The sequence below is a fragment of the Dicentrarchus labrax genome, unplaced genomic scaffold, assembly GCF_905237075.1.
Source record: "Dicentrarchus labrax unplaced genomic scaffold, dlabrax2021, whole genome shotgun sequence".
NCBI lineage: Eukaryota > Metazoa > Chordata > Actinopteri > Moronidae > Dicentrarchus > Dicentrarchus labrax.
The window spans coordinates 11,859,510-11,887,091 of record NW_026136710.1 but is presented as its reverse complement, the minus strand read 5'-3'; the positions used below and the strand labels follow the sequence as shown (position 1 = coordinate 11,887,091).

The 27,582-nt window shown below is 40.7% G+C and overlaps 2 protein-coding genes across 4 annotated transcripts in view; one reads left to right on the top strand and one right to left on the bottom strand.

Moving 5' to 3' along the window:
• bmpr1bb (bone morphogenetic protein receptor, type IBb) overlaps positions 1-14,533 on the top strand; it is a 50,963-nt gene extending 36,430 nt beyond the window's left edge. Inside the window, exons 5-14 of the mRNA XM_051412801.1 lie at positions 8,119-8,278; positions 8,989-9,091; positions 9,405-9,507; positions 10,938-11,034; positions 11,125-11,269; positions 11,747-11,939; positions 12,078-12,375; positions 12,570-12,745; positions 12,852-12,982; positions 13,393-14,533. Of these exons, the coding sequence (XP_051268761.1) occupies positions 8,119-8,278; positions 8,989-9,091; positions 9,405-9,507; positions 10,938-11,034; positions 11,125-11,269; positions 11,747-11,939; positions 12,078-12,375; positions 12,570-12,745; positions 12,852-12,982; positions 13,393-13,518 (1,532 nt within the window). The 3' untranslated portion in view covers positions 13,519-14,533. The remainder of the gene's footprint in view (positions 1-8,118; positions 8,279-8,988; positions 9,092-9,404; positions 9,508-10,937; positions 11,035-11,124; positions 11,270-11,746; positions 11,940-12,077; positions 12,376-12,569; positions 12,746-12,851; positions 12,983-13,392) is intronic.
• A 91-nt stretch (positions 14,534-14,624) lies between these two features.
• unc5cb (unc-5 netrin receptor Cb) overlaps positions 14,625-27,582 on the bottom strand; it is a 109,228-nt gene continuing 96,270 nt past the window's right edge. For all 3 annotated transcript variants that reach the window (XM_051412770.1, XM_051412771.1, XM_051412772.1), the window contains 8 exons: positions 26,808-27,170; positions 23,914-24,001; positions 23,588-23,759; positions 19,692-19,925; positions 18,896-19,045; positions 18,643-18,807; positions 17,730-17,908; positions 14,625-16,526 (listed from right to left, as the gene is read on the bottom strand). In XM_051412770.1, coding sequence (XP_051268730.1) covers positions 16,367-16,526; positions 17,730-17,908; positions 18,643-18,807; positions 18,896-19,045; positions 19,692-19,925; positions 23,588-23,759; positions 23,914-24,001; positions 26,808-27,170 — 1,511 coding nt within the window. In that variant the 3' untranslated portion in view covers positions 14,625-16,366. The remainder of the gene's footprint in view (positions 16,527-17,729; positions 17,909-18,642; positions 18,808-18,895; positions 19,046-19,691; positions 19,926-23,587; positions 23,760-23,913; positions 24,002-26,807; positions 27,171-27,582) is intronic.

Sequence of the window (27,582 nt, the reverse complement as noted above, 5' to 3'; positions counted from 1 at the left end):
TAGCGACCTATTTATGCTTGCCTGATGCTGCCAAGGCCTCTTCTGGTATACTCTCTGGTATACTTTAGTTAAAATATAATGTATGATACACAGTGCATACATATGTGTTTTGTATATGTATGTGTTTGTTGTACATTTATGTAGATTTGTCAGGATCATATTGTAAAAATGTCAAAACATTTCCAATTAAAGCTATAACAGTATATTTTGGGTTTTTTGAAAAAGGACTAAATTGGAGAGCTGGAGGTTGAGGAAATACACATAAAGCGGTTTTGATTTGAATCCTGGTACAAAGAGATACTTTGCACAAAGTGTGTCAAAAATAAAGACCAGCTGTAAAATCCCATACTGACCAAGTGGTTCAGAGCTAGCTGTAACTTTCGCAGTTGGTCACGAAATACCTCAGCTGCTGATGAATGTTTCTTCAGAGAATTTCCTTTATTCTTATCTATGCAGACTGAGCTAAGCGTTGAACTTCTCATCCAATGTTAGCTCAGCGAGTTTTAAGGGGCAGTAACCACATAGATATAAAGGATGTGGAAAGTTGGAGTGAAATTCAGACAGAAGAGTGGAATTGATTCTCATTCTTCTAACAAACTGACATCAGGCAAAGTTTCTGCTTGTTCCTGTCAACACAGACTGACAAATAGGTGAAATGAAGTTGTGAGACCTCTTGGAAAGATCTCATACTTAAGCTCTTTCTGCAGTGTTTGGCTTCCTCGGTTTTTACTCCTTCTGTCCACTTTCTTTCACCAATACTTGAGCCACCAGTTGCTTTTTCTGTTTGTTCTGTGATCTGATCTTTTAAAGGTCTCCCAAATGAGTAAAACATGTGGGAGGTTGCCCATAAATCTAAGTAGCACGGCCAATTTGCCACCTGTTTCTATAGGCTGGAGAGGTTCACAGAGAGTAGATGAACCCTAGCCTCATTCTTCCGGTGGCACTGCAGTGGAAATATGAAGAATTCAGTGCAGCTATATGACGATAATATCTTTTTATGATGATTAAATAAAATTATATTGGTTTGGGCACGTTTCCTCCATCCACATTTTGGTTTCGCTCTGTCTCATGCTTGTAACACAAAACTGCTGAATGACCATGAAAACCCAATGTGTTAGCTGCTAATATGACTTCCACTCACTGAAAAATACAGACCAGCAAAAAGTTCACTTTAGCCGTCTTCTTGGTCAGACATGTACAGTATAATCAACAGGACTCTCTGAGGAGCTTAGGAGTGTTTTCATTTGCAGCAATCTTCAAATATCTGAAAATATCAGTGTGTCTCTGCAGGAGTTTGTCTCTGTAGGAGCACTCAGAGGGGTATTAGTTTTGTCTTTACCAACAACCATTTGTTTTTTTGTAGCTCTTATTCAGTTACATAAGAGTGAAATACTTTCAGGAGTTTGTAAAAACTAAACTTTCTAGTTGGAATTTAGGAGAACTTCTTGGAGAAGTTGATTTTATGTAAGGGTTGTTATATTTGTACTTTAAATATAAAGTATGTAATTTTATTGACAACTTACAGACCAGACAGTTTATGAGATACTGAGCTTCAAAGTGTTCAGACTCCATGGCATTAAAAAGAGATGGGGCCTTTTGGGGTCCACATAGAATCACTTTATGTGAATAACACTGCAAAGTTAGATTGAACCAAGTTTATAAAATCTAACAATGTATACAAAAAGTTTCCTCAACACTTTGCAAAGATACAGTACGCAGAAAGTGTTATGTAGCATAAACGACACTTATTACTCTTTGGAAGACATCTGTGTGGAGTTTTGTGGAATAAGGTCAGAGTGTGGTGTGGTGCAGTGGTCCAGAAGTACAAAACAGCAGCAGTTGGTCCTCGGCAGGACCGGGCTCCTCCAGCCTCCTGTGCGCTGCTTCCTGTCAGGATGTGGATACGGTTCCCCCACACAGAATTTGATCCCCAGGCAGATGTGCTGCTCCAGCGGTCAGGCATGGAGAGCATATATTGTGTTTGTGTGTTTGTGTGTGTGTGTGTGTGTGTGTGTGTGTGTGTGTGTGTGTGTGTGTGTGTGTGTGTGTGCATGTCTCTGTGTGTGTAATAGGTGTTCAGTGTTCATATGCACCACATGAGTATATCTGCTTTGTGGGATTTGGAAGCTTAGGACTACTTTTTTGTAAGTTCAGAGAGTATTTAAGGGACCACTAGAGTGCAAAGTCTTCCAGTTCTAAACTTTCAAAATTACAGCTTCTGAATAATGATTTATAATACTGTAGTTTTGGTTAACAAGACAAACCACATAATATTGGAAATTCAAGATTGTATCAACACAGAAACTTCAACAATTCAGTCCTTGGGTCAGGTGGAATTGGTTCATTAATTTTAGGCCTATCTAGTTTTAAGTTTTATAGAGACCTAGAACAACCTTGAGTAAAAACAGAAGCTTCTATGCACTTTTTTGGCAGAGGTATATTGTGGGGTAAAATGACATATTGTGGTGGCGCTATGGCTGTAGTCTCTCAATATGTCTGTAATGGAGCCCAGCATTAGTCAGTGGCTTGTGGCTTTTTCCAGTAAGTCCAGACCACATGGATAGCTAGACGAGCAGTGAGATGAACTGATGGGCACTGTGGATAGATGGTGTTAAAAAAAATCTTGAACTTCAAAGGAGTGTGAATAAATAAGACAAGATAGGCTTGAGATGAGTGTTGGGATGAGTGCCGTGCACATACACACACAGTTGTCAGTACAAAGCCTTGGTTTCAGAGTATGCCAGCATCTACACCTGTTCTGTGTCTACGTGAAGACAATTTTCTTTTCTTTTTATTGTTAGGTTCAAGGACTGCATTGTTATAAAGACATTCACAAACATATTAAAACATATTATATATGAATAAACAAGAAGGGGAAATGATGGCATGTCATGGAGGCAAAAACACACATATATACAGAAAGGAATTTTGTAATCATAGAAACTAATTTACTCTGAGAAATGTTCTTAAAGAAAAGAATGTGCGTATGTATGTTGCCTATAATATGGTTCAGAGAATTATCCTGATCATTCTTGCATTCATATGCAAGGTTTTCTAAGATTTATCAGTAACTATTCCTTCCTTTATGATTCAAGTGTGCATCTGTCTCTCTGTTCTTGGCATTTATTTGAATATAGAAAAAGTTGGTATGTCTCCATGTCTGCTGAGTATGCGCCTTCCTGTGTTTGAGTATTTTGTTGTGGATATAGCAGCTCTCTGTTGTATTCACACCCCTGTGGAAAGTAGTCTCTGTGCAACCAGTGTGAATCCCTGACAGTTGAGTTACTTTTTCTTGCTAGCAGGTTCTACAGCAGACAGATCCCCCTCCATAAATTTGTTGTGGCATTATTGCTGCGGGTGGTGGTAGCCTCAAAGTGACCATCACATTCCTCTACAAAGGCTGGTCTGGTCACGGCCAGTAAACACAGAACAGGTTGCTGGAAGCTGTGCGGTGGAAATAGATGACCTGATGTGGGTGTAGCAGTGCAGAAGGAGGAGAGAGCGTGGAATGTGCTCCTCAAACACGTTCTTATGTGTGTGTGTGTGTGTGTGTGTGTGTGTGTGTGTGTGTGTGTGTGTGTGTGTGTGTGTGTGTGTGTGTGAATGTGTGTGCATGTATGTGCACATGTGTGAGTGTCTCGTGTGGCAGAGGCCTTTGAAGCCTGTAGGGGGTTAAGAGTGATGGTGAAAGGGTGGAGAAGGATGTACGTATAGCCCCTATGCAGGTTGGCTGTGACCCCCTTGAGGTCAGAGTGCACTCTGGAGACACTGGGGAAGATGTCTCCTTTGAGGAGGTGATTTATCATGGCCACCTGGAGTAACTTATCTCCCTTTTCTCTCATGTCCTCCTTTCTGCCTGTGATGAACTGTCTGCATGATGGTCTCAGTTCGCAGATTAAATGGCTTTAGTGCTGTGAAGCCAGCTCTTGTTAAACAACCATGTTAATTGGTACACTTTATGAGTTTTCTTTCCATTTTTTTACATATGAAATTCCAGTTTCATATGTAAAAAATGAAACTTTTTTCTTGATGTAACATTTCTTTCCTAAAGTATTACTGGTAATAGCAGTAATTTGGTTTTGTATTGATTCCAAGTTATGTCTTGATGGAAAAACAAAACCCAGTATTATAACACTTTATTGATTGCCAGTGTCTGTCTGGATTACAACCTCAGTTGCATGGCAGGGTTGTATCACACATTAGTGCACAGAATAAATCCAGAGTTGCTGTGGGTAACAAATGAAAGCTACAAATGAAAGGAACAAATTGGTTTAAGTTTTCAGTTTAAAAATTTGTCACATACTCTGAATGAACTACTGAGTCATCGCTGATACAAATCATTCTCAAAGATCCTCCTTCTTTGAAACATTGAACTTAATGCAAGAACAAATTCTAACTTGTTCACCTTTGTTGTTGCTTATGTGTCATATCTATTACCATACACTGATCATACAGGTAGGTTTAAGAGTCAGCAACTGTTTTATACCAGTTATTCCTGAACTGGTATTATGTGGTCATATGCAACATAAAAATTTGTTTTAAAAAATCTGCATTGATTTATTAATGAGAAAATAAGATCAATGACGTCTTAACCTCCTGTTTATGCTGCCAGCTGTTTGGAAATTTGGGATTTGTAAAATATTGGTGGCCGTATTCCAGATGTTAATCATTCTTGTGTGCAAGTGACATTCCTCATCTCTGTCAGTATTCTGTAGCAACGAAATACAGTTTGTTGTTGTTTGTTGTGTGTGATACTGTCTGACACACACTTGTGCAGCACCAAAATGTGTCATGCATGTGCCCATGAAAAAGATCTGCAGATGATTAAACACATATATTTAAAAACTATTTATATAACAAGTCAGTTCATGGCAGTTCAACTTTGTTTGTCCTTTACTTAGACAATGACACACAGTCCAGTCATGCTACCTCTGTCACCACGGAAAACTTGACTGGAAGTGAGGAGGGAGGAAGCGTTGCTCAGACCACACTGATAGTGTTCAGCCACAGCCATCAGAAATAAAAAGTCATGATAAACACAGTCATGAAGACAGCAAAAAAACTGTCACTAATGTCATTTGGAAAAGCTGAAGCCAGTATGGAAGCAGCCAAAACTACAGAGCCAGTGATGGTGATAAGCTGTGTCTGAAGGTTCTGCAGCTGGAGTAATTCATTATATGTAACTTCTAATTGCTTCAAGTATGTGTTTGTGTGTGTGTGTGTGTGTAGTTTGAGGAACAGCCTGTGGAATGTGCGGGGGATGCAGATCAGATTTCGGGGTGACCTTGAGTGTGCCCCGTAGCTGACACAGCAAGTCTGTTTGTTGTATATGTGAATTGTGTGTGTGTGTGTGTGTGTGTGTGTGTGTGTGTGTGTGTGTGTGTGTGTGTGTGTGTGTGTGTGTGTGCGTGCGTGTGTGTGTGTGTGTGTGTGTGTGTGTGTTTGTAAGACAGGGACAAAGAGAAAATGAAGCGTGTACAATTATGTGCCCAAGTGTTTGATAAACAATAGTGTGGTGTATTATTATATAAATACCGTATGCAACATTAATAGTTTACTGAACACACAGTTACTCTGTAAATCTGCCCTTATATATCAAGCATTTTTGCATTAATTGTGTTCTTTTAGTTATTGCTGCATCCCATCTTATTTCAGATAGAAAGGGGATGATAATCTTGAGTGGGGTAACTGCTAAATTTCTAAAGTATTACTGATTTGAGCTTTTGTAGAGGTCAACTCTTGATCATCAAAGTTTTAATGTGACCCATCTTCAAGAGTATAGATTTCGACACTATGTTTCGCTTTTTAATCCAAAGCAGGATCCTCTGTCCCTTTTTCTCTGTGTTGACCTGCCCCTGTCCTGCGTGTTGTAAATCCGAGCTGATATGGACAGAATGTATCTTAAAGACACTTTTTTTTTTTAAACACTTGCAAAGCAGATGTGAAAAAACCAAAGGCACTGTAATGGAGGATCAGAACACCTCCACAGACTTCCCCTCTGGCAGAAACGGTAACACAGATTAGGCTGGAAGGACACAGAGTAACATTTAAACAACAGTCAGTGTGTTTATACCACACTCAGCCTTTTCATCACGTAGCCCTCTGCAGGATTACTCATGCCCCCTATTTTTAATGACTGGTATGCTTTAAGGCTGTTGTACTGCTTAGATCTACTAACACCCATTTTGATGAAACCCATTCACAGTATGAGGAAGCTATTCTTGGATTTTATGGATGGGTGAATGTAACTTAGGGATGTGCACCTGTGATGTCTTGGATGTCTTGATGTCTCGGCTTTCATAGATTAAAGTCCTGAGCGATCAGGACTCAGTACATTAACATTACTCTTCTTGAAAACCTACAGTTTTATGACATTATTATTATTATTATATTATATCGATTTTATATTAGGGGAGCTGAAGACGAAAGAAAGAGAGAGAGAGAGGAAGACATCCATCTAGTGTGGCACAACACTGTTCAGCTCTCTGACCACAGAGGTCTTCAGGGACGAGCTGCTGTCTGAACCAGTTTTATTCTCCACTGATGAATGTCTGCACCTTTGGTTACTTCTTGGTGAGAAGAAAAAAGGTTTCACTTTGTATTATATATATAATCATTCTTAATGAGTGATATAACTAATGAACCACAGTCATTTGCAATCAAATAATTTATACATATTTGTCTAAACATTTGACTGAACATTATTAATATACTACAAACAAGCAGTGGATTAATCTTACTCTAATATACTTTATTTACACTGTTGAGTGATCTTTGGAAGATAAACTCTTGGGAACATTTGGAACACTTGATCAAAGCTGTATGAATATTTATAATCCCATGAAATTTATTTATGAATAAGAGTGAAAACATCTGAAAAAGTAATTCTAATTAAAAGACAATGATGGTTATTTTCAGACTTAATAAATTACTTTTTCCCCCCCTTTCATATTCAACATTTAATGAAGTAGTGCATGTACATACTACTGTATGTGTACAGTTCAGCAAAGTTCCAGTTGATAAGTTTGGCATCATTCCTGGCCGAAGGTCACTTACACAACTAAATAATTAGAGATGCAATTCCCTTTTTGTTCAAACACGGCCTTGGATTGATTCAGTGTTCAGCAGCAGCTGTGAATGTTAACCCTTTCAAGGATGAGTAAGTCCAGAGCAATAATATTTATCCTACTCCTGATTTATGTGAATATACCTGTACTGTATTCCTGCACTTGGCTTGACTCAATTGTTTATGTTTTGGTATTGTAGTCATATATCATCATATATCCAGTAACCACCTAGATAGACTACTCATAATTTTGCTTTTTTAGTAGTTTTGACAACAAAATAAGGATGACTGTCAACTGTCTTGGGCTGTTTGGGAATTGATTCTGGGAGGGAAGTGTTTGCCACTGTGCAGGCAGAGTGGATACAAGTTGAAGATGTATAACGAATGATTAGTAATCATTGTTAATGTATATGTTTTAAGGAGTGTAGAGAGTGATTAACATGAAAAATACACTGATAATATAAAGCTCAGGCTCTGAAAATGTTGTATCTGTGTAGGTATATTCTCTTGCATTGCAGTAACGTACTACAGACAGTCACTCACACACACACACACACACACACACACACACACACACACACACACACACACACACACACACACACACACACATACACACATAGCACAAAGACTTCTTTCTGGTGAGTAGTGTTATTCTGGTTCCAGACTTCATGCAGGTACATTGAGTCCAGTCCAGAACAGCAGGGTTGCTTTCAGCAGCACATATTCACACTTTCTGTGGATTGCATTGCCATGGTAATGGTGCCAAGGCAGACACACACACACACACACACACACACACACACACATATATATATATATATATAATTCAAAAGACCCATTAAGAATGAGCACAAAATGCTGTTTTGGTCCTTTGATTTATTCCATCTTTAATTTTCCTGAGGTATGTGTACTTAAGTTTTACGCCTCTGGCTCCAGCAAAGCCAGATGTTTTGGTCTGCTGTGGCGCTAAGTCCAGTTTCTCTCTCTCTCTCTCTCTCTCTCTCTCTCTCTCTCTCTCTCTCTCTCTCTCTCTCTCTCTCCCTGTACAGCGAACATGTTGGACACCATGCTGCTGAAGAACGGATGGAAGGGAGGATTGGAGCGAAGGGTGGAAGAGAGCAGCAGCATGGCCACAGTTTCAGCTCAGAACATGCTTTGGTGTCACTGCTACCACCACTGCCCCGAAGACTCTGTCAATAATACGTGCATGTATGTTAAAGCACACACAGAACTATCTTCACACACAGATTCACACTCGCAGACTACAAAAGTAACTTTCTATAAAGCTATTAAATGACACCAAATCACACCAAACTTGCAGCTGACAACTACAAGTTTTAAAATAAGATACAGCCTGGATGTATGGAAAGAAGTGAGCTTACCTTTTGTAGCCAGCACCTCATCTCTGCTTAAGGCTAGTGGTTCAAGGTTATATTAGCAGCTACTAGAATACCACACCTGAATCTTTACTGTCGAGTGAATCAAGTCAAGTTGCATTTTGGGAGATCTAGCCACCAGGTTTTTAAGAGGGAGAAGAATGTGTGTAATTAAAAAGACAATATCTCCGGTTCTGCTACATCGATTTTGATACTTAAATTGTCCATTGTGAGTCCACCAATGGGCTCTCACAAGAGTGCAGTGCTAAATAGATGAAGTAATCTTTTAATCGTGGCTTTGGCTTAACATGTAATCAATCTAACAGAATGAGTTATTGTTCTTAAATGTATACAGTTTTAGACCTTTTATCATAATAATTGAAGAATATATAGATTTAAAAAGGATTTATTTCAATCAGCAATTTTAGTGCTCCAGTTCAATTAAATACTTTTGAACCCCCAGCACCTATGTTGTTGAAGACAATGATGAAAAGACTCCCAGGCAATGTTTACTCATATGCCGATGTATGTTCATTTTGGTAGGACTGACGGTTACTGCTTCACCATGGTGGAGGAGGAGGAGGGGGGCCTGGCAGTACTCACTGCAGGTTGTTTGGGTCTTGCCGGCTCTGAGTTCCAGTGCAGAGTAAGTCCGTTGTATGTGTGTATATTTCTGCCTGGATGAATACTCGCACTTGCCTGTGTATGTGTGTCCTTCTTCATGAGCTGTTGTTAAGTCTTTATGGGCTTTCCTTTTGACTCACTGCAGCTCTTTATGAGACCTATTTAAATCAGACTTGCCCAGCCCTGCTATCGTTACACAGAATTAAAAAATCTTTAGTATATTGTAAAATGTTCTCATTTGGAATAAGTGTGGCTGTAAATATTCGTTACTCTTGTGTCTTCATTAGTGTTCTGTGGAAATGCATGTGGCTTACTTGCATGTGTGTGTGTGATAGGACACGTGGAATGCGCGTTCGAGGAGAGCTCTTGAGTGTTGCACGGATCAGGACTATTGTAACAGAGACTTGCATCCTACTCTCCCTCCACTCGTGACGTCAGGTAAGATAAATACACACACACACACACACCCACAGACATTCGTGTTCACACAGGTTTTCACACACCGAAATCCTGCCTCACTTTAAAGCGCGAGTGGCTTTTAGAACAGGGCTCTATCAGGCCATGCCGGGTGGTGATGGGTAGTGACAGTTTAAACTGTTACAAACCACAGTGTGGTGCTGGAGTGAAGTGGCACATGCTGCTCCGGGCGGGGGGCAGGGGGAGAGAGAAAGAGAGAGGCAGGTGAAACAGAGCCTGCAGCCTTGGCTTGTTCTCTCACCCTCTAATGAAAAGGACAGCCTCTCCCCGGGGCCTGCTTGAGTTTCTTGCCTCGGGACGGATGCGAGATATCTGTCCATCTGTTACTCCTCAACACACCAACACGCACACACATACACACTATCTTGCTCTCTCTCCTTCGCTCCCCGTCTCTGTCACACAAACTTGCACTTTTAGACAGCCTCACACAATCCGTTTTGACCTTCAAGCAAACAGTGAAAAACTGATTTGTCAAGTCAGTTGGAGAGAAATAAAGGATCATTCCAGTTTTTCATAGTTTTGGCCATCATTTCTATCAGCTACAATAACACTGTACTCACCAAAGTATTTGCAACAAAGTCAGACGGGGCAAGAAAAAAGATGTCAGGTAATCAGATGGTTCCTAAACAAGCCAAAATATTAAAACAACTTTATTTAGAGTAGTGAGTGCACCTGAAATGTTTATAATAATCTCTCATTGCACAAGAATTCTGCACCACTGAGAGTTACTAGTCAATGCTGAACCAGGAAGTCAGTCTGTTAAATGTGAAGGATGTTTACAACCAACAGTTTTGGTGATAATTTTACTGTTCGCCTTTGTTTTCTCTTCCGAAAAGGTTTGCTTAAAGCCATCATTTTACTGTATGAACTTGCAGGGGAGTTCATTGGACACTATGCTGTTCATGCAGTTTTTCTTTGTCCATGTGTCCATCTTACTGTGTGTGTGTGCGCGCTTCTGTGCACGTCATGAAGCATCCGCTGTGTTCATGTGTCTGTGTTTGTGTGTGTCTGATTGGCAGGAGCACGGCAGAAAGACTAGAGCCCCAGAGCTGCTGCAGGCCTCTGGGGTTTCTGTAGCGATGTCAGAGTGACAGCTGATCTGTGGGATTCAGGAAGGGGATGTGATCGATCACACGCTGTGAGGGTGGGGGCATGCAGGGAAGGGTTAGAGAGAGGAAGGGGAAAAGGAGCTTGTCCCTGCCAATGAAAATTAGAAAGATGTTGGATGAGATTACAATGAACAAATGACTGTCACCCCCTGTTCATCACCTCTAATTTTACAGTCTTTCCGTCTCCCTTAGGACATGATTATTCACAGTTAGAGGTGTTAAAATAATAATAATGACATGATAATATTAATACTAATATTAATAATCTTCCTGTTGTTTTAGATTATGTTGACAGCAGTATCCAGTATATGGCTCTCTTCATTTCAATCACAGTCTGCAGTATCATTCTGGGTCTCATCCTCGTCTTCTGCTACTTCAGGTAAGAATCTTGAACACATTCCATGCAGGGATCAACAAATTCACTTCCTGACGTGCAGTTAATAAACATCGTGTCACCTTTCTGTGGCAGATATAAGCGCCAAGAGTCGCGGCCACGTTACAGTATTGATCTGGAGCAGGAGGAGACCTACATACCCCCAGGGGAGTCCCTGAAGGACCTAATAGAGCATTCCCGCAGCATCGGGTCAGGCTCTGGGTCAGGACTCCCTCTACTGGTAAGAAAAAATCAGTGCACATCTGCCTCAGCTCTCATTGAACAGTAATACATTGTTTTATTCTTTCACTTAGGGCTGGGTGATGTGGATGGAACCAGTTTTATGCTATCATTATGAATATTTTTTATTTGATTTGACACATTTTACAGTACAAATATATGTTGTCTGCCAAATATATACAAAACTACCACAAAAATGGTAGTGCAATAAACTCTTTGCATTACGTTAGAGACATCATAACTATTCACACATGTAAACCTTCAGTAACTAATTGTACTTTTTAATCACAATTTGTCTCGAATCATTTTGTAAGAATGTTGTAAAGCAATAACCAAATATAATGTCATATAAATCCAACATGATTCCCCTGAATGTCCTTACACAATAATGCTAATTTATCACCCAATCGAGACAAAAGGTCCACATAACATAAAATATGGAAATGGCATAACAGTATTTTTTTAAACCTGTTTCCAGGTGCAGCGCACAATAGCCAAGCAGATTCAGATGGTTAAGCAGATTGGAAAAGGGCGATACGGAGAGGTCTGGATGGGCAAGTGGAGAGGAGAGAGAGTGGCTGTTAAAGTCTTCTTCACCACAGAGGAAGAGAGCTGGTTCAGAGAGACTGAAATATATCAGACCTTCCTGATGAGACATGACAATATACTGGGTAAGGTCATATAAAGGGAGCCTTGAAAAGGGTTTATGTGTTGGTTTGTTTGAAAAGTGACCCAAATCGAGTGTCTGTGTTATTTTCCATGTCCATGCATGTTTCTCATTCCACTCATCCCTTCTTTCCAACCTTCAGGATTCATAGCAGCAGATATTAAAGGAACTGGCTCATGGACTCAGCTCTACCTAATCACAGACTACCATGAGAATGGATCGTTATACGACTACCTCAAGTCCAACACCTTAGACGTCAAGGCTCTGCTGAAACTGGCCTACTCCTCCATATCAGGCCTCTGTCACCTGCACACTGAGATCTATGGCACACAAGGCAAACCAGCCATCGCACACAGAGACCTGAAGAGCAAAAACATCTTGGTAAAAAAGAACGGATCTTGCTGTATAGCAGACCTTGGACTTGCTGTCAAGTTTAACAGGTACAACATACATTTTGGACTTCCGAACACTCATTTTAATAAAGTTTAGGTGCATCTTGGAGATTTCAGTTCAATTCAGTTTAATTTTATTAGTTATCTCAAGACATTTTCTAAAAAGAGCAGGTCTAGACTATACTTCTTTATTTTCCTAAAATATCTTAATATAACATTTCTGTTTCTCCTCCCTGTGTTAGTGACACCAATGAGGTGGATATCCCTCCTAACCTACGAGTTGGTACAAAGCGCTACATGCCACCTGAAGTGTTGGATGAGACCTTGAACAGGAGCTACTTCCAGTCTTTTATAATGGCTGACATGTATAGTTTTGGCCTCATTGTTTGGGAGATGGCAAGACGTTGCATCTCTGGAGGTCAGGAAAAATCTGTTTTTATTTCAACGCAATCTTTACGTGTCTAGATGTTTTCTTAATGATTTTGATGATTCCCACATATATCTTGTTTCTATGTTTCCTGAAGGCATTGTGGAGGAGTATCAGCTGCCCTATCATGACCTCGTGCCCACTGATCCTTCTTATGAGGACATGAGAGAAGTTGTCTGCATTAAGAAACAAAGACCCTCATTTGCTAATCGCTGGAGCAGTGATGAGGTATTCTAAATTATTTTCACTACCACTTTCTACCAATGCATAGTTTTAAAGACTTGTTGCATTGACTTTATTGATGGTTAATAAAAAAAAAAATCTGTTTGGTTGGTATATAATTTCCTACTACAGTTGTGAGAAAGTCATGAGTGTTCCCATCAGGTCTGCAGTCATAAATGGTAATGAGTGGTTAATCACTTCTCTCTGATTATTTAAAGACCAGTAATGCTTGAGGATACATACCTGCCAAAGGGATTTTTCACAACTTTCAAACCCCAGAGTTGGAGAGTTGTTTTTATAAATGGCTTATAATCAATAGTTAGTTAATAAATCCATTTATCCCAACTTGCAAACCCTTGCAAACCTGGCAAAATGTATTGCTGTATTCTTATGTATATGTACATGTGTGTCTTCAGTGTCTGCGGCAGATGGGAAAACTGATGTCAGAGTGCTGGGCTCACAACCCGGCCTCCCGCCTCACAGCCCTGAGGGTGAAGAAGACCCTGGCGAAGATGTTAGAGTCCCAAGACATCAAACTGTGACAGAGAGTCAAGAGAGATGCTCTCATCAGCAGAGACTTGTCACTGCCACTGGCACAGCGCCACTTACACTGGCCAATAGAAGAAAGGGAAAAAAAAAGAGACTGTGAATGATAGGACAAAGGAAAAGGACAGGGAGGGTGATTGATAGAGATAATGGTCGACTGGGAGCCAGACAAATGAGAGGCAAAAAGATTTATTATGTCAGGGGAGATCTGCCCTCCCATTTTCTGAGCCAGATCTGCCTCAGACCAAGTGTTCAGGTTGTGCTTTCTGTGAAAGCTGAGCGGTTATAAGGTCCAGACTGTCCAGGTGGGCAGGCAGACAGGGACCCTTGCAGGAGAGGAGGACTAAAATCCCTCTGATCAGTTCGAAACAGAGGACGCTCCTGCTCTGCCATTTTAAAGCCATATAGCAGTATTCTATGTACAGTCTTTTGTACTGTCGCAGCTGCCTTCGTGATTCTTTTATTTTTATTCAGTCACCATCATCTCCATCCATAGTGACTGTCATCCATCCAAAGAAATGTCTAATTTGCGCTCAGTGACCTCATTGTCAATGACTATTATTATTATTATTATTATTATTACAGAAAAACGTTGAGTGAAACTAAATTAACTAATGAATGTCCAGCAGAAACAGATACCAGATTTTTCTATATAGTATTCCTATGTACATTTTATTTCAATATTAAAAGATGTCCTCTGGGTAAAACATGTCATTGATGAATTTGTGAATTGTGGTTGTCCTTCAGGCCTCCAGAGATGAGAGTGAGCTCTCCTTCTTCTGTCTCTTCTTTCTACTCACAATTCATTTGTACATAGCTGAACTGAAATCTATTGATAATTATTGCCTTGCTGGATGTTAACATGTGTTTTTGATGATTTATCTGTGTACAGAATATGTCCCATCCACTCTACCACTATGGCATGTGCCTTATATTTAATCTGTACATATGTGATTAATAAGTGTATGAGTGGATCTGGATAACATTCCCCAATTAAAACTGTGTCTTGAAGGCTTGTCTATTTATGTTGAACACTGCTGTAAGATTAATGTTATTACTGGTAATCTCACAAGTCAAACAAATGAGATCCTCATGCTCCAGGTTCAATGTTGCATATAAATATAATTTATTATTAGTCTTAAAAATTCTTTCTTACACTTTGTACAATAACTTGACAGATGAAATGCAAGCAGTTGCTAGGAACATCATGAGTGCCAGAAACAGACAGGCTACATTCTCACTATACACAATAATAATCATGAAGCTGAAGAACAACTAGGGAATGCAAAGGCTAGCCCACTGAGAATGTAAAGATTGTTTCAGAAAGATGCAAAGTTTGCATAGACGGCTTTACGAAAAACTGGGACAACTGCCATAAAAATAAAAATAAAACGAGAACCAACCAAGAACACTTGAACATGTGCACAAGTGCTGCTGCATCAAAGGAATGTTGCATTTACAACTATCACTAATTTTTATGCACAGTCAGTGTCATCGTAACATTGATGGCTTCTGTCGTTGATGTACAAACACAGAAGTCTGAGTTAAAATCTCAGTTCTCCTCCAAAATCACAGATGAATGCCATTCACCTTTTGAACCCGAGAAATGACATTTGATATTTAGATGATCACCTTCTGTATTGAATTTAACCTCATACACTGTATGTCAATTATTTGGTAAAAAGCAGTTTTATTCAGTTGCATTGGTCCTATAAAAATATACTTATTTCATTCCCTTTTCTACAGTATCTACCTCTCCTCTCTGCCTGGTCTCTTTAATGTAGATGATATCATCTTGAACAACATACAAATCATCAGCATCAGTCATGAACTTTATTCAGTTTGAGAAAATGGTCTTGATAACCCCCTATTTATGGGTAATAGACTGGTGAAATTAGCCAATTGACCTGGTAAAAGACATGCAAAAAAAGAAAGTAAAGAAAAATCATAACCAATGCAACTTATCAAAATATTTTTAAGACTTAAAAAACCTGTAAAACAAGGGCACATAATTGAAAACTAATAATTATACATAACATGAATAAAAAGTATTAATAGTAGTTATGACAACAACACTAAAACTTTAAAATGATTACATCATTGATTCCCTTCTGTACATGTAAATGTGGCTGACAGGATAAGTCATTACTGCAAGTGACCACCAGGAGGTGCTATGATACAGTCAAACATAATGAAAGAAGAAACAAGAAATGTGAGGACACTGCAAAGTATTCCATTACAGGCAGCATAAAATACAAAAAAAGATATGTATAAATAGGCATATTATTAAATACTATGTTATCACAGAACACATACTCGTCCATGGCGTTGCTATGGAGACTGATTTTGGAGAGTGAGAGATGCTTCCTCTGATCCAAGGCTTGCTCTTTTGATCCTTTGACCTCTGATAGTGGCTCACAACTCACACTGCTGTCTATGGCAAGGGCATCCACATATCCGCGCAGTCCATCCAAATAATCGGACAGCTGTTTCCAAGGAAACTAGAGCCAAAAATATCAAGTCGTTGTACCAGAGAGAGAGAGCGAGAGCGAGAGAGAGAGAGAGAGGAACAGGGAGAAATGACTGGCAGAGATTCTTGTTTACCCTCCAAGTTTTTACACCCTTTGTTGCCAATGTTTAACTGGGTCATGGCTGAGTAGACCAAGCTGTTTTTTATCGTCTTTACTTCTGAGTGTTCACACACGCAGTTATCTGTGGGTGTGTATTTGCATTTGTCATTGTTCCACCAAATGACTCTCCTTCTTTTGGGCGTCCCACTCTCTTATTTTCTTTTTTTTATGTCTTCTTCCTCCCTGGAATGTTGCACTCCCTGGTTTGCAGATGTCAGTGTTCAGTCATTGCAGGAACAAGGCTGTCATGGCGTCCCATCTCCTCCAGCACCTGGGCCAGGCGACTGAGGTTGCCATCAGGAAAATGCTGGGCCTCCCACAAGTCCAGGATCACTCCCGTAGGACTTGATTTGGTGGCAAAATAGTTAAGATACCTGAATGAATGATTGCAACAAAACAGAGAATGATGGGTTAGAAAAAAGGGAGTAAATGGTTAACAGAGATGAATGAGTTTACTTAGATTAGAAGACAGGACTCAACTGGTGTGCCGACATGGTTCGAAAAATGATTCACTATTTGTACAGGTTATGCAAACATTTCAGTCTCTTTTTATGTATATGCTTAACGTAACATAGACATGACAGGAAGCTGTGTGTGTTTATGGACACTGATTTATATTCCTATTTGTATTTGCCATGCAAGAATCAATGATCTTTGACCTTTCAGGACCCAATTGGTTGAAAACTGACTTTCATCTGCATTTCATGATTCCTGCTGCAAGAAGATACTATTTTTTGTGAGCTGCACCTTAAGTAAAAAAAAAACAAAAAACATTTTAAATTTTAAAAATATATATAAGATATCTTTTTGGTCACCCAGTGTTTGATATTCTAAATAAACACAAATAAAAAGCACAAAAAGATTAAAAACTAATGGGCTACATGTTTTGTTCTGTATGTATCATCACTGTGAGCTGTGAACGAGAGGTTGGTTCAAGTCTCTCTCCTTCACTCTCCTTCCTTTACGCCACACTCTGTCAGTGGTCTCGTCAATCTGCAGCTGCTGCCTGTGATAAGGCCGCCCCGCTGAGCTGGGACCTTACAAATGGACACACACTGCACCTCCATCATACACACACACAAGGCTATCAAAGACACATGGGTGACGTTTTGAAAAGAGAAGCATCATTCTGTCTTCGTCTCTCTCTCTTCGTCTCTCTCTCTTCATCTCTCCCTCTCTGTCTGTCTCAGTTCAGCCCGGCTCAGTTAATCTCACTTCAACAGATGCTTATCGAAATGAGACACACAGAACAAAATCAAAAATCAAATTAAAAAAGGATTGTTATCTGTATAACATCCCATGTGAGCTTGTTGCCTATTTCTAATGAATTAAGTAAATAAAGTATGTGGCAGCTAAAATTGCACATCAACATTTTTTTTTAAGAATAGGCAGATTGTGTATTTTGTGCACATCAATCTTATTCCTTCATTTCATCTCTTTCATTTTTCCTTTTCAGAAAAGAGCAAAAGCCTGTTGACAGCCTGTTCCTGCAGTCAGACTGTAACCACTCAGGGCCAAATGTGAGTCACTGTCTCACTCCTTTTCTCTCTCTCAGACAGACCTGTTCCTCCACCCACCTGTCAAGGTTAAGTTTGTGTGCCAACATCCTCCAGTCATTTCCCCTGGTCTGCGGCGCGTCCAGACTGCCACACAACTTCTGTCGGATGGAGACAGGGATACGGAAGGCATTGGGCCCCACCAGTGTGGTGATGTTACTGGCGGGATCCAGCAGAGACGTGTCAATACTCTGGGAATCCTTGAGAGAGAGAGAGAAAAAGAGAGGGAGAGAGAGAAGACAGAGAGGTTGAAAAAGAGACACAGACTGTAGCAGGCTGCAAACATAATGTAGCTCAAATGGATTTGTAGGACAGTAAATATCTGTTTTTGGGTTGTGTAAAAAGTGGAAATAATTCATTTTATTGCCATCCGTTTATTGATGCAAGCTGAGTGATTTTCAAATATATTGCATCTGGAGGATTAAGTACTGGAGAGGTCTGGCAACAGAAACCAGAGCAAGACCCAGAGACAAATGAGCCAAGGCCAGGCAGGGATACAGCTCTGCACTGCATGTACTGTAATTCGTCTCATTACTGAGCACAAAGCCTGTGTGCTCCTCCATCCCTCAAGCTCTATTCTCCTGGCCAGATGGCCTTTGTGAAACAAGTACAGCACGACTAAAGGGTGATTATTCCCCCTCTGTTCTGCATTGGCCTGTCATAGGCAGGACTATATGAGGCTGCAGGGTCGAGATTCCGTGTCGTCCACCAAGCCAGTCTTTGTGAACATTGCAAAAAGAGGGAAGAGGAAATGGGAGAAAGAGTAAACTTATAGAAGTTCCCTCACAACTGAGAGATAAGGAGCGTAAGGTGGCGGAGGAAATGCATTATCTCTGAAAGCAAAAAGTCAGGTGACAAGATCGATTGATTCCTTAATGACTCTTTTAAATAGTTATAAATTAAATTGAAGAGTTAGTACAAGTATCGACCCTACCTCTGACAGTGTAGTGTCCAGCTGAAAAATCTGTCCTTCTCCCTCCACTTGGCGCACACATATCTTACAGGCCAGGTCCACAGTGCTGGCAGAGAACCGCTCCAGGGTAAAGCAACAGTGGAGGTTCCTCTGTGAACCGCACCACACTTGCTGAAAGGAAAGCTCCTGCAGAGAGGGGAAAAGGGTATTTACTCAGCTGTCAGACGAAAAATGCTTTAGTTCTCTTACTGAAAAGGGTGTATGAGCAGTTTACCTGGTACTTGGCTAGAAGTTTGCTCTTCCACAATGTGTGGGGGACATCATGGATGGAAAGTCTCAGGTTGTGGGTGCTGTCTTTAAAGTTGAGAGTCTTTGGTTCGTCCAACAACTTCCCACCCATTTGCTTCTCCATCTGTAGAACTTCCTGAACACACAAACACACACTTTTAGTTTAGTATATGAAAACAAATGTGTCTGCTTTTGTGCTGCTGTAAACTGTTATATCCTGTTTGCTTCAGCAGTTTCTTGCAAAAGCTCTAATGTACACTTACAAATGAAATGTTTTTTATAGTATATTCATCACATTCCCTAGAGGCATTATGAACCTGAATCTGGACTTGCCATCTGAAACCAACTTCAATGTCCTTGCAGCAGGATCACTATCACTTCTCATTACCCATTCCCAAACTTAATAACCGTGTTTAATATCCCTGCTCAGTATAATAATCCTTCCTTATCTTTCGTCCATGTAGGTAGACGGAGGTATTAAACAGAAGGAGACAACAGTAGACTCGGGGGATAAATGTGGCTTATTTTGTGAGTTGGGGCAGCAGCTACATCTTTCTTGGAGCAGAGATGCTATTGTGACACACCAACACAAAGATTTTTCATTCCGCCTCCCACATCTCATCTGCTGGCTATGCCTACACACACGCACATTAACAATTGAGTCAAAATGACACACTCACAAATATCATTAATGCCTACAAACATTTAATTTATGCTACATAATGTTTTGGCAAGCACAGAGACAAAATAATGGATACACATGGAACTGGCTGTGAATTTACCTTGAGTGCGTCCTGTGTGTCATCCAGGCAGTAGACTCTGATGTGATACTCCATGGCAGGGCAGGTGACGGGGCCAAAAATGGCTAGTTTGAGGCGCTTGGTGGTTGCAGCGCTGAGAGATTGTCCCACAAGGCAGTAGGTGCCCAGTGTCTCTGTCAGGATGTGGCAGGCCTCGTCATCCATTTGGATATAACACGGCGTGGTGAAATTTTCTTCTCCTACCACCACCACATCCTACAGCGTGGACAGGAAGAAAGAAAAAGTGACACAAGTGTGGGAGATAATAGGCTAAGAAAGAACTGAAATAGTCACAAGTGGTAGTGTTTACAAAATACCATCATCAAGAGGAGACATGATTAATAGCATTTCTAATACTGTCCCTCTGGCTCTGTCCCACCTACTGTAAGTTTCCTTATATGTTTTCATTTGTTGGAAAGTAAGCCATCTATTGATCTATTAATAATAGAGAAGAGAAGAGTTCACTTTTGCTTTCTATGTCTCCAAGACATATTAAACTTGTGTTATGCATAGAATACCAATACGCATTGCCATTAGATCAAAAGCATAAACAGTCACAGTTTGTTCACTTCAGCTTCATTTGTCACATTTGTAATTATTAAATTGTTCAGGGGAACTTGGCATGGTGTTCAGTAAGAATGTCGATGAATGCATTAACTTCCACAACAGTCTCACTTGAATCTTTCACCAACATTTCTGTTGTCCGATGGGAAACTGATCACTAATTTGGAGGCAGAGATGCGAAGAACTGGCTTGTCTAGTTTCATGCTTAATTTATTTACTCCTTTTTTATAGAACATTTCAGTTCTGTTTAATTGAAACTGAACTGAATTTAAATGGCATTTTAAGGGGGAAAGTACAATCAAGGGTCATGTCCTTTTCACATAAGCCATGCCATTTAGATATTACACTCAGCAAGTGTGTATTACTACTGTCTGACACCCTGCCATTATGTATGCGAGGTAATGGACGAGTGAGTATCCAGACCATCTGCAGCTGACCCCTGTAATAGCACTAATGCCAGGACATATTTCTCTTTCATTAAGACTGTCTGGTCTGAAGACGCTTATGTCTCTCTCCCTCTTTTACCCTTTCTCTTGATCTCTCTTGATCTTGCTTTCTCTCTCTCTCTCTCTGTCTTTTTCTCTCTAATCCAAACACTCCTGTGAGCAGCACATTGGCATTAATTCAGCCTATTATGAGAGACAGAAGAGGAATTACAGTATTTTATTGTAAGCTAGGCCGTTTAACAGCAGTATTATGGCTGATCATTAGACTCTTTAACCGCTCCTGGGGGATGGCACTAGGGCTCCTTATTGGGGGATAATTAGAACACAGTGGAAAAGTAGGCTTTTGCTTCATACACATGTGTGCAGGCACAAATAATCAAATATGCAAACACACACACACATTCAGTAATTTTTGACATCATCAGCCAAGATTTTTTTAGAAGCGTGGGAAGATAAATCTTTGTAGGAGAGTTACTGAAGCAGAAAGCCGCACATGTTCCTCATTATATGACCTGCTGTCTTCATCCTCATCACAACACCATGTTCCCTCAGTGACACTGTGTGTGTGTGTGTGTGTGTGTGTGTGTGTGTGTGTGTGTTTGTGTGCATGTGTGTGCGTGTGTGTGCTTTATTGGGGGATGGGTGCAGCATCGTCCGTGGAGCTGATTATTCTCACTGGGTGGTGATGACTATATATGTATGTATATATATATATAAAATATAATTACTCCTTTGGGAGGAGCTCATCTCTGCGGTGATGAATACACTTTTTGACAGGGCATGTCATATAAAGCAATATTTTACACATGCAGCTTGGAGGCTGGCTTTAGTAGGAAGCTGCTGTCACCTTGGATATTACTATCTACATTTCTGACAGGTCAGAGATCTGATCAATAGGAATTGTGTAATTGCCACAAGGGATGGGGGGATCACGTCCCTTCCAATATATGAAAGATGGCAATTTGTCCCCGCCAAAATCTTTGTAATGACCAGACACATCAGATCCTCCAAAATCTGAAAGAAAACCCTATGTTCTCTTCAATATTCAGTGTTAAACCAATTCCAAAACCCACAGGATTAATATCTTCTATCTGCTTTGTATTGGTGTACATGTCTTTTTGTATCCCCTGTGAACCATGCAGAGATCTCCAATACACAAGTTTATCACTCACAAGTCTACACAAGTAAAACACAACCTGCTTGAATCGTCTGTCACTGATGCTGTTAGATATAAACCAGTGTGTTATGTAACAGGCTGGAGGATATATATATATATATGAATATGTGCCACCCCCACCCCCACTCTCTTGGTCCCCCCAACGTCTGACTGAAGATTTCTCCTTTAATCAATAGTTATACTCAGTTTACACTGAGCTTTATTGGCTGCCCCCAAGTAATTCATCACTGTCAGAAAGGCATGTGGGGCCAGTGTGGTAGTTTCTTCCTGCTCCATAAGTCATATCATCACATCAGCAGTGGAGATGGAGAGATGGAGAAGACTTCCTGAAAATGATGTTATTTAAGCCACTACTCAATGATGAGCTGACAGGGGGACATATATTGGATAAAGACTGTCGTTAAGTAGTTGGATTTTCAACATGAGACTGGGCTGCACAGTGTGCCTGCATGGAATCCAAAAAGTGCTTTAACATTTTTTTTTTTACAAATATAGACTTAAATCCAAATTCTGAAGAGAAAGAAACATTATCATGTTCTGTATTGCCTTTCTGCTGCTTGTTATTCTGCTTGCCGTGCTGGGCCCTGCTGCTACACAAATGCCTATGGTTCATTTTTATATTTTAAGCACCTTCCCCTTTAAAAAGGTCTCTGTGCTCCTGCCAGTAAGAGTTCATTAAAACACATCGAAGGAAAACTTACCCAGAAATGCTCTCTTGACAGGTGAGAAAAGATGCTAATAGCTGTCTACAACAAGGTCTGTAATTTTATCATCTGAGGTGTAGGATTGATAGAGATTTTTGGGGGAGAGAAATGACAACCGGACCACTTCTAACAAGCTTAAAGCAGTTTTTTTGAAGTATAGTTTCTCTACAAATGATCTCTTTGCAGTAATTGGACTGTTTCTTGTGTGTGTGTGTGTGTGTGTGTGTGTGTGTGTGTGTGTGTGTGTGTGTGTGTGTGTGTGCGTGTGTGCGTGTGTGTACGTGTGACAGAGAGAAGGTGAGAAAGAGAAGGAAAGAGGGAGGAAGGCAGAAAACATTCACACTGATGCCCTTAGCAACCCAACTTATCATCAACACTGTTAATGATGGAGCTTGCAGGCACAGGGCTTCCACAAACACCAACACAGCACACACACACACACACACACACACACACACACACACACACACACACACACACACACACACACACACACACACACACACACACACACACACACACACACACACACACACACACACACACACACACAAACAAACAAAAATAGGCATTCATAAAGGTACAAGAAAACAGTCTGGGGAAACAACAGTCCCAGCCCGTTCCCTGCTATCAGAGGTTTACTATTTCAGCACCTGGTTGCAACAGGGCTTTGCTCTGAGTGCTGAGCTACACGAACAAAGCAGAGGAAGTTGATCCCCTTCACCTCCTCCCTTCTATCTGTTGTCCCATGCCATTTAATCATTTTGTTTTCCACAATACCTTTCCCCTTTGATCTTTGCTGAGTAAAATTTTCCACCAACAAAATGCAGTGTGGATTATTATTATTATGGAAAGCCACATCAGTGAATCTTATTTTAAAAGGCGAATATATCATTTCAATAAAACACATGGCTGTGAAAAGTACATTTTCAAACTTGACCACAGTGACAGACATTAGAGTCATTTATCGTGCATCCCACATCTCACCTCCCACTGGTTCTGCTGTGAATGGCTCTTGAGCTGGATTAGCCAATCCTGTTGGCCGTCGCACACGGCACAGTGGTGCATGGTGATGATGACGGGTCGAGTCAACAAGGCCCCGGGGGGTCCACAGCTCACCACAGGGCCCAGCACTGTTTGACCATCTTCAACAGAGGGCCTGGAGGTGCACAGAGAATAACACACAAACAAACACACACACACATGCTGTTTAGTGGCAATGTGTCGGTAGTTTCGGTGTATGGGTGACATGGAGGAGCTGACAGGGGTAAACACAGCTCTGGGGCACTGATGTGGTAGGCGGCACTGCGTACCTCATGTTGTCCTTCCTTTGAACCGTCACATACATCTCATACACTCTGCCCTGAGGAATGGCCCCTGCTGGAATAAGCAGACTCACCCCTGAGGAACACAAAAACCGACAGACAGACGCATAAACAAACAGGCATATGTGAGAGTTGTGAGTTGTCAGGTAGAACAGAGGACTCTTAACAACTATTTATGCCGTCAATGCCTTTCATCAGTGTGTTAAATAGGTTTCTTTTGTTCAGTGTAAAGTCAGTGAGAGAACAGACAGGGACATCAGACCAGCATAAGAACTCTGAATATTTGTATTACATACGTATATCTTTTATTCTCAGCTACAAACCCACTCTGATATACAGTATAAATGAAATAAAGGCTGTTAATGCTCTACTGTTTACATCTAAAAGTAAAATATTAACTATTTTACTTATAATGGATATTTCTTAATGCATTACTGCACCAGTAAAGAGGAGTTAAAGCCCGAGTGAAACGTAATAATTATTTTTCTTAGAGTAATAATCACAATTCCTCTCAGCCCCACATATAAAAACTATGGCACTTTACTGCCTTCTCCTATGGCATCAGGAAATGATGTGACATTTCATTTCTAAAAATCAATGATCTCTCTACTCTTCATAACATTCTCATATTGCTGCAGCCAGCATGATTTACATTTTTCCATCTCAGATTGATTTGATATGATGTCCTGTCCAATGTGTTTTTTAGGACCCTACCCCCCACATTCCCTCATGCACACACACACACACACACACACACACACACACACACACACGCAAACACACACTCTCTCTCTCTGGAGGGGGGATCTCAGATAGCTCATTGATTTCCCATGTCCTTGTACTGAACTTTTCAAAAGGTGACAGACAGCTTCTCTTGCTAGCTAGCAAGGCAATCACAACTCTACCACAGGGACGTCTCGCACACTGCCACTCTCCCTCACAGCAAAGCTTCAAAGAGATGGGAAATGCATTTTAGGATGCAAAATACCAAACAGCCACACTGACAGTGCCACAAAATATTTCATTACCCAGACACACGAACAGATCAAATATCAAATGTGCTCTTTCCTCTCCTTCTGCCTATGTAACATGATGAGGTGGCTGAACACAACCAGCAGCTGAGAAAATTTTTACAGGAATCAAAAGAAAAAAAAGAAAAACTTAAGAAACTTGAGAAGTCGGTGTATCCTTTAATGTCTCTGCTAGTTTGTCTAAGCCTGTCAACATGCATCTGTGGCATGTTACAAACAGCCCACATGTGTTTGAAGTGAGGACAGCACGGCTAATGTAAGCTGCCTGAAACAGTACACCTCTACGTTAGTACTTCTAGTGCACCTTAGGTATCCATCAACCCTTGTCATACTGTATGCAGTCAATATACTGAGGGGTTACACATGGTTTAGTATTTTATTTCAAAGTCCCATCTGTGTGTGTAAAGGTTATCCTAGTAAATATGGTAACCTATAACAGAGGCAGCTCACATCACAATGTTTCAATTTCAAAGATTTACGATCTTAAAGTGAGTGAGAAACAAATACATCAATACTCTTAGTTTTGGCACATTTCACCATGTGTATGGATGAATGTGACACCATTAGTAATTGGAGCGGCTATTGTGCATTTTTGTTTCAGATTTGAAAACTAAAAAAGGGTTTTCACACGCTCTTTTTAACTAAGCTCTAATATGCCCATATCGCCATTATATACTGACTGAGCAACTCTATAAAGACACTTTCTCAACTGCATCACAGATTAGACAAAAATAAATCTGACACTAAAGACACATAAATCCCTTTATGTTCTGTGTTAAGGTGGATTTTGACTTGAAAGATCCCATGAAATGGTACTGTTTTACTTCCTTGATGAGATGTATTTCCTAATGAGACAGGTCTTAAAGTGACAGTTTGATCATTTGGGAAATACAATTATTTGCTTTCTTGCAGAGATTTGATGAGAAGACCCACTCTTATATCTGTCGCAAAATATGAAGCTACAGCCAGCAGCTGGCTAGCTTGGCATAAAGAGTGAAAAGAGGTGGAAACAGCTAGCCTGGCTTTATCTGAGGGTAACAAAATCCACCTACCTGCACCTCTAAAGCTCCTTAATCAATATGTCATAGCTTGTGTATTTAATCTGTATAAAAAAACAAATTAAAAAAAAAAATTGCACTTTTATGGGGGATTGTGTGCTGGACAATTTCTTGGCCGGGTGCAGTGATTTCCTTGTCTGGGAACTAGACTAATCTGCCAAACTCATGATGTTTCATTTGCTCTGGCAGAAAATATCATTTGCATTTGCGAATTAGTCTGGCAATGCCAGGCTAGTGATTTCCTGGAGTCTTGTTGTCGCCATGAGGTTGCCAGGCAACCAGACACTGTGCCCAGCAAGGAAATAGTCTGGAGTTTCAAGTACATGTTTCATGGGATCTTTAAGGGTAACATTTTGAGCTGTAAACATCACCACCAGCCTATGAATGAAGGGTGGCCCCTTCGGAGTACATGGGAAGAACTGATGGACGATCTCTTCACCATGTCAGGCTACACAGTGGAGAGGAGTTTATCTTTTCACTACAGACATGTGCACACACACACACACACACACACACACACACACACACACACACACACACCATCTGAAAAGAGAGCCACTGAGTAAATGAAAACATGCTAATGTGACGGCTAATGCGTTTTAAGATGAACTACAAGAGAATTTACTGGGATTAGCAGAGCTCTCGCTCATGAATCACAACAAATTTATTCCTTTGTTATATATGTTTATTTGAAATCTTTGATTTAGCCTTATTAAAAATATCAATTTGCTCTGAATCATAGATAAAAACACACACATGTAAAAACCCATCCTCTCTTTGTTTGGTATAGTACCTGAGTTGGGCACAATGAGATGTCCCCCCTGGGAGCTGAAGGAGCCCAGTGCAGTGCAGGATGGATCCCTGGTGCGGAGCAACGTTTGGGTCTGTGTGCGACGGCCTATCGTGCTGTCACTGTTGTCCAAGAGGCAGTGGGGTAGCTTAGGTGACAGTTTAGAGGAAAATTCCCCTCCTAGGTCATCCTGTGGAGTCACTAAACCTGAGGAGTTGTACACCTTAATCTTTAGGTTGGGAAGAGGGTCCAGCAGAGGAGAATTGGTCATGGGGATTTTGTCAGCCACATCGTGGAGGGCGTAGACGGGGCCGCGGTACATGGCAGCCGCTGAAGTCAGGTCAGGGGGCGCTGTTAGGAGATCAGCTAGAAAAGAAAAGAAAATTACATCAGTTATGGCAGAGTCTTAAGAGAGAATTATGGTCACCATACTTTACTCTTTCCAACTGTGAATGTGGAGAACTGGTAACTTGAGACCAAAATAACCATGAGGAAAGTGTTGGCAGCAATCAGCAAGACTGCTGCCTGGCTTTACTCGTTTGTTTTTCACTCATTAGGGAAGTCCACTTGACCACCAAGAAACATTACTCAGTCAGAGAAGTTAAAGGAGCAGCTGTGATTCATGAGTAACAGATGGCATCACTAACACTCAGTTTACCCGGTAGGTACAAGGATGAATGTTCAATAGCTGGGCTGAGTGGGTGGAGCGATGGCAGTGGGAGCTCTCTGTCCTCCAGCTCCTCCACTGCCTCCACCCCCTCTCTGTTTTTCAACAACA